Consider the following 6,706-nt stretch of genomic DNA (forward strand, 5'->3'; position numbering starts at 1 on the left):
CACACCCACAACCCTCATGATGGCCACTCCATCACAAAGAACATAAGATATATGTATTTCATATTAGACTTTGTGCCTGATACAGTAAATACTTGTATGTGAGGAAAATGAAAAATGGGTGCATTTTATACAGTTGAAAAATGTAAAAAGGTCGCACCATGCATAGGTTTCTTTATTACACAGAGAAACCTATGCATGGTGCGACCTTTTTTCATTTTTCAGTTTTACAATATTTTGGTCAGCACCCTTAAAAAGAAAGAGGAAAAACTGTAGGGTGACGCCTGCTCCAACCCTTATGCATTTTATACAGTAGAATATATCATATGAGACTTGTCTAGTTCTATTGATTACTTATTAATCAGTCATTAATCAGTTGGTATGTTGCACATATTCCTTTTATGTATTGGTTGTTACCTCCGCCAAGGAGGTTATGTGATCTGAGTCTATTGTATGTCTGTCTGTGAGTTGTGCGTGTGTGTTACTGTCCACCAGAGGGCGGTAGTGCGCTCTCTTGAGCGCTTTTCTAGTTAGTCCATAGGTGCCGGAGAGGGGGATGCAGTGGTGCATGTGCATCCCCACTTTTGAGCTCCCTAAATGAGGCTTTCTCAACTTTTACTGCACACAAATGAGTGGAGGGCAGAAGCATTAACATTGTTAAAGGGACACTGTGCAAGAAATGGTCAAAAAAGGTACGGCAACTATGCTACTCATTGAAACTGGGCTGCCTATTGGCAAATTTGACCTTTACATGAAAGTTTACTAAGTAATAAACAAATATTTTCTAGTATGGTCCAAGAACAGTCATTTTTGTGGCTAAAAATGGCTATTTTTGGAAATTCAAAATGGCGGACCATGGAGAAGATCCCTCTTTTCATGTATGAAAAGTGCAATTTTTCCAGTCATAATGAATACTTAGAATTTGATGGTGGTGGTAAGTATTCATGAAAAAGGTAACATTAGTGAATGGGCTGCATGAATTCTGGAAATAAACAACTAAAAATCTCACACAGTGTCCCTTTAAGAAAAAAAGAATGAAGAAGAAAACTGCACCACCACTTTAAAACTCGTTCCGGTGCCATTGAGTTAGTCATCTGATTTTATGACAACCAAAACTCTATGCTTGGTAGTACTTCGAAGCGGGGATGTCTGCACTTCAGCCTTGGTGGTGCTCACCGTCGAGGACAGCAGTATAAAGACAATCTGGGCTACTTCACAGTGTCTAGACCCAGGGATGACTGGAGCACTCAGCAACTTTTTTTAGAGTTTTTTTTTTATTATTATTTTGGTGCACAAAATGACTGACGTTTCGGCGCACCTGCGCCTTCCTCAGAGTCCCCAGAGCTGAGTGCAGAGTGCTCCAGTCATCCCTGAAACATTTAATATAGGTCTGTGGGTAGTATTGCCTCCACACATGGCTTCCAACAAAGTGAGGAGCACTGCTCTAGTGGCAGCCGTGGCCTAGTGGTTAGAGAGTTGGTCTTTCAATCTAGGGGTTTCAGGTTCAAATCCCCCCCGACCTCTCCCTAGATCTCCATCCATGGCTGAAGTGAAGTGCCCTTGAGCAAGGCACCTAACCCCACATTGCTCCAGGGACTGTAACCAATACCCTGAAAAATAATAGTTGTAAGTTGCTTTGAATAAATGAAAGCGTCAGCTAAGTGCAACGTAATGTAATAGTAGGCTAGTAAATGATACATGTCTGCTACACCGTTAATGCTCCCAGTTGGCGCACTGCTCTGCCAACTTTTGATTCCACTACTGACATCCCCCAACCCGTAAACAACACCGGTTTGTAGGCTATGGGTCGCACGTCCGTCCGCGCCAGTGTGGGGCGGGGGTAACTGAACTTGTCGGAACTGCAGTGCTGTCGGAACCGGTGTGCAGGCTGAGGGCCCTTATGCCGTGTCCAGACCAAGAGCGAACTACGCTGCCTGGTAGCTGGGGTAGCAGAGGAAGTTTCACCTTGAATTCGCTATATTCGCTCCAGACGCAGCATTGACATGTTTGATTCAGCTAATCACATAACGGCTCTGGCTTGACAGCCTGGGACATTCGGAGATGTGAACGTTTCGATTGTTTTTCGGCGAACAGAGTCAGAGAGAATTCGCCTGCAATTAGATTTAGTTTAATCGTCAAAATTCGCTCTGGTCGCGCAAGAAGCTTCGCTCCTGGCGAATTCGCTTTGGTAGCGCAAGCCGCGTGCCCTCCATAGAGAAATAATGACTTCCGTCGCTTCATTCGCTCTGTTCGCTCCTGGTCTGTACACGGCATTATTCTGTGAATATTCCAGATAACATGAATGGGCCCAGGGGCGCCGTCAGACCTATTTTACAGGAGCACATGCCTGGGTATTGATTTGCTGTGGCCCGGTATGAGTTTCACACACACACAAAAAAACCTTGTTAACTTGGAAATTAGCTTAAGTTTAGCATTCCGAGTAATCTACAAAATACGCACAAAATAGCGAACATGCACTACTTGCAATAATATACTGTAACTAATTGACAAGGTTTTTAAAATAAATAACTCAAAACAAATGTGTGTGAGCGTGCTCAGTGCCCTACTGTGCCCCTGTACAACATTAGGTCACCTGACGCCTCTGAATGGGCCTCAAGAAACTTTCTATGCAGACTTTTACTTTACTGAGCAGGAATAGAGTTTGGTATTCTTTCATCACACTCTTAATTGCAACCTTGCCACAGGTGCCATCATGGATTTGCCTGCAGGAGTTCGTCTCCAGAATTATGTCTCGTCCTAATTAGAGATGTTACGAGATTTCACATCAGAAGCGCAAAGTGCCTTACTCTCACTGCATGGCTAAGTGTGTGTGTGTGTGTGTGTGTGTGTGTGTGTGTGTGTGTGTGTGTGTGTGTTTGTGTGTGTGTGTGTGTGTGCGCGTGTGTCTGTGTCTGTCTGTCTGTCTGTGCGTCATCAAATCACAAATCATTCCCAAAAGGGCTATGGGCAGTCTAGCGAGAACTAGCAGAGTGGAAAAGCTGTGCGAGAATGAAAAAAAGGTTGAAATAGGTGGGACTACATTAACCCATTGTGTCCTGGAGACACATAGACACTGCATTCAGGAGTTTGCAAATCTCAAAGCTGTTTTATTAAATATGTGGGGTTGTTAGAGTTGAATGAACACATTATAATGCAAGAGGAGCGTCATGGCTTTTAAATGTAACTCATTTCATGTTTGGATGCGCTTCGGAGGCTGAGATATTTAGGATTTAATAGGCAGAGGGCACCCTTTCCCAAAAAGGGCTTAGGACAAAATGGGTTAATGAATTAGGCAGTGTGTGGTTCTTAACCTTTTTTGGATAAACGCCCACTGGGCCTCATGATGAGCCTCCAAATGCCCCCTTGACCTCATCATGAGCCTCCCAACGCCCCCTTGACCTCTATAGATGGCTTTTGTTTTGTTTAGCAACACAGTGTTGTGTGGAGGGGCAAGACACTGGGTGCGTTACAATATGCAACATTGCTTCCTCCACTTGTGCTTGTGGACTCGCCCCGCCTCCTGGCTCCTCCTCCGTGGAGAAAACAACCAAGTTTCCCAGCTGTTAGCCAAGCCACAACAACTTTTGGGGGACTGTTTTTCACTCACCATCCCAACTGCAAATGAGAAAAAGACTTTATAATTGAGCTTTTACAAGATATTTAAATATAATGCTATTGTCAGTGATGTCATCATGACATATTGCTTCCTGGTTCGAGGCCACAAGCACAAGTGGAGGAAGCAAGGTTGCATATTGGAACGCACACACTGGCAGCCAACAACGTGAGCTAATTTTTTGACCGGTTTTTGAGCGTTTTCCAACAATCAGAGGTTGAGTTGTGCGCAGCTAGTTTCGCGCAGTCAGGAGAAAACAAACATTTAGAACCCATGTATTAGCATTGAAAAATAAAACAGACTAATGCCTCCAATGGCAATTAAGGACCGCCTCCTCTCAGCTCTATCTTTCTCAATGTTCCCCTTAGGGCTCCTTCCCAATGCCCTGTGGTGGTCTGTAGAGTCTCTGTTGAGAAACAGTAGGGTGGGGTAATCAGGTGGATAGGTCCCTACTCTTCCCTCTCGACCCTTCCCTTCCAATGGAGTAAATCCAATCTATACCACTCTCTCCCTCCTTCCCTGCAAATGAAGAATATAAATCCATACTGTTCTCTGCCCTTTCCGAGCCAATGAAGTATGAAACTACTAACTACTAACTACTAACTTTTACTGTCAATAAATGAAACCTGTCTTCCCTCACTCTTTTGCTCTCTTGCAATGAAGTGAACCTAATTGAAGGGAAAAACGGGGGGAATAGGGCAGATGGATTTACTTCATTGGTAGGGAAGGAGGCCATAGAATAGAGCCAGGGGTTAGTCACTGCAGGGGTGGGCAATTCATTTAGCTCCAGGGCCACATTGGGTTTTAGAATACTGACTGAAGTAAAGGGCCGTCAAGTTGTTTTAGCCCAACTGGGAAACTCCAACTCCCATCCATCATTGTGACACAGCACTCCACAGCACACAAGTGTTCACTGCACACTGCACACAACGAAATTGCACTTATGCCTAACCCGTGCAAGGGGGCAGCCCCCAATGGCGCCCCTAAGGAGCAGTGCGGTGGGACGGTACCATGCTCATGGACAGGGTACCTTGTTGGCATCAACAATAAGAAATAATGTAGGCTCATATAACTACATGTGCACACATCGTAATGAAATGTATTTAGAGAGAATACAGTATACAGTTAGCCTAGCGAGCTAAATCCATCGATTTGCGGCCTCTAGGGGCCTCTAGATTTCTACTTCTAGGCTACTATACAGTAGCTTGTCATTGGTGAATCTCAGTCATACCCATAAAACCCTGTCATGCAGAGACATTTAAAAAATATATATTTTATCTTCCTGTCTTGCAAAGGCTCTGTGGGCCAGATGAAATGGCTTGTTGGGCCGCATGTGGACCCCGGGCCTGTATTTGCCCATCTCTGGGTTAGTGTACAGGGGTGAATTCGGGTAAATTGGGTCACTTTTTTCCATGAACTTATAGGCAAAAAAGTGGTCCAATTTACCTGAATTCACCCCTACTATTCTCCATTCACTCCCTCCCATGTCAGTGACATTATCCACCACCTTCAACTCCAGCATGGCCAACAATACAGTATACTTCCATCTTTTCCTTCAGTTTCACAGGCTTGGGATCAATGAAGCAACCAATCTAAATATGATTCTGTCCCTCCCCCCACTTCCTCCCCACTCCAGTGCCGTCGTCCTTCATCTTCAACTCCAGCACGGCCAACAATACTATACACAGTACTATACAGTATACTTCCATGCGTCTTTTCCTTCAGTTGCACAGGTTTGGGATCAATGAACTGAAGCAATCACAATCTTAATAATATTATTCTCTCCCCCCTTCCCTCCCGCCACTTCCTGCCTCTCCAGTGCCGTCGTCCATCACCTTCAACTCCAGCACGGCCAACCCCTGGCTGAGCCTGACGTCCTCGCTGACTTGCGTGCGCTACCAGACCTTCAACAGCAGCGTGGCGGACAACCCCGAGCGCTTCAACGCGGCGCTCTCGCTGCTGGGCAGCCAGGGCTTCACGCACGGCCGCCACTACTGGGAGATCGAGGTCTACAGCAGCACGGTGTGGACGGTGGGCGTGGCGCGCGAGTCCGTGCCGCGCAAGGGCGTGATCAAGGCACTGCCGGCCAACGGCTTCTGGACGCTGTCGCTGTCGTACGGCGTGCGGTACATGGCGGGCACCTCGCCGCCCACCGTGCTGTCGCTGGAGGAGCCGCTGGCGCGCATCGGCATCTACCTGGACTACAAGCGCGGCCTGGTGTCCTTCTACAACGCCGAGAGCATGACGCACCTCTACACCTTCCACGAGGCCGCCTTCGGCCAGACGCTCTACCCGTACTTCAACCTGGGCTTCCTGGACAAGGTGCACGAGAACGAGCCCCTCAAGGTCTTCCTGCCCAAGATATGAGGCGTTGATCGGTTGGTGGTGAGACGTGACTGAAGGTCTTCCTCCCCAAGATATGAGCCGTTGGTGAGAGGTGACTGAGTGTGCGTTACAATATGTGACCTTGCCTCCTCCACTTGTGCTTGTCTTCTCGTACCAGGGAGTAATATGTCATGATGACATCACTGACAACAGCATTATATTTCAATGTCTTGCAAAAGCGCAATGTAAAGTCTTTTTCTCATTTGCAATTGGGATGGTGAATGAAAAACAGTCCCTCAAAAGTTGTTGTCGCTAGGCTGACAGCTGGGAAACTTTATCGTTTTCTCCATGGAGGAGGGGCCAGGAGGTGGGACGAGGAGACAAGCACAAGTGGAGGAGGCAAGGTCGCATATTGTAACGCACTCTGAGTGTGAGGCGTCAGTCTTGTCTTTTATATACAGTATGTGTGTGGGTGTGGGTGTGTGTATGCAGGGAAGCTGACGGGGTGGGGGTGGGGGGGACGGTTGGTGGCAAAGGGGTTAGTTGTCCCGAGCCTAGGGAAAGTGGGAGCCCAGAATTGAGTCTTCATCACATTGTATGTATTGGTTGGGGGGGGTGTGCATTCAGATGACTTTGTCCTGGGCCCGGCCAAAGCTGTCAGTGGCCCTCTGTGTAGTATGAATGAGGTTGCAGACCATCAGTGATATGAAACCAGGTCTTCCTGACCAAGACTTGAGACTTGCTGAGAGGTGGCATCAGAGAGAGTAGAGA

At 46.9% G+C, this 6,706-nt stretch overlaps 1 protein-coding gene across 1 annotated transcript in view; it reads left to right on the forward strand.

Moving 5' to 3' along the window:
• The window catches only part of trim69 (tripartite motif containing 69), a 22,416-nt gene extending 15,984 nt beyond the window's left edge, over positions 1–6,432 (forward strand). The window contains exon 9 of the mRNA XM_063210763.1: positions 5,430–6,432. Coding sequence (XP_063066833.1) covers positions 5,430–5,977 — 548 coding nt within the window. The 3' untranslated portion in view covers positions 5,978–6,432. The remainder of the gene's footprint in view (positions 1–5,429) is intronic.
• Positions 6,433–6,706: the final 274 nt, after the last annotated feature.

The sequence above is a fragment of the Engraulis encrasicolus genome, chromosome 11 (assembly GCF_034702125.1).
Source record: "Engraulis encrasicolus isolate BLACKSEA-1 chromosome 11, IST_EnEncr_1.0, whole genome shotgun sequence".
NCBI classification, from domain to species: domain Eukaryota; kingdom Metazoa; phylum Chordata; class Actinopteri; order Clupeiformes; family Engraulidae; genus Engraulis; species Engraulis encrasicolus.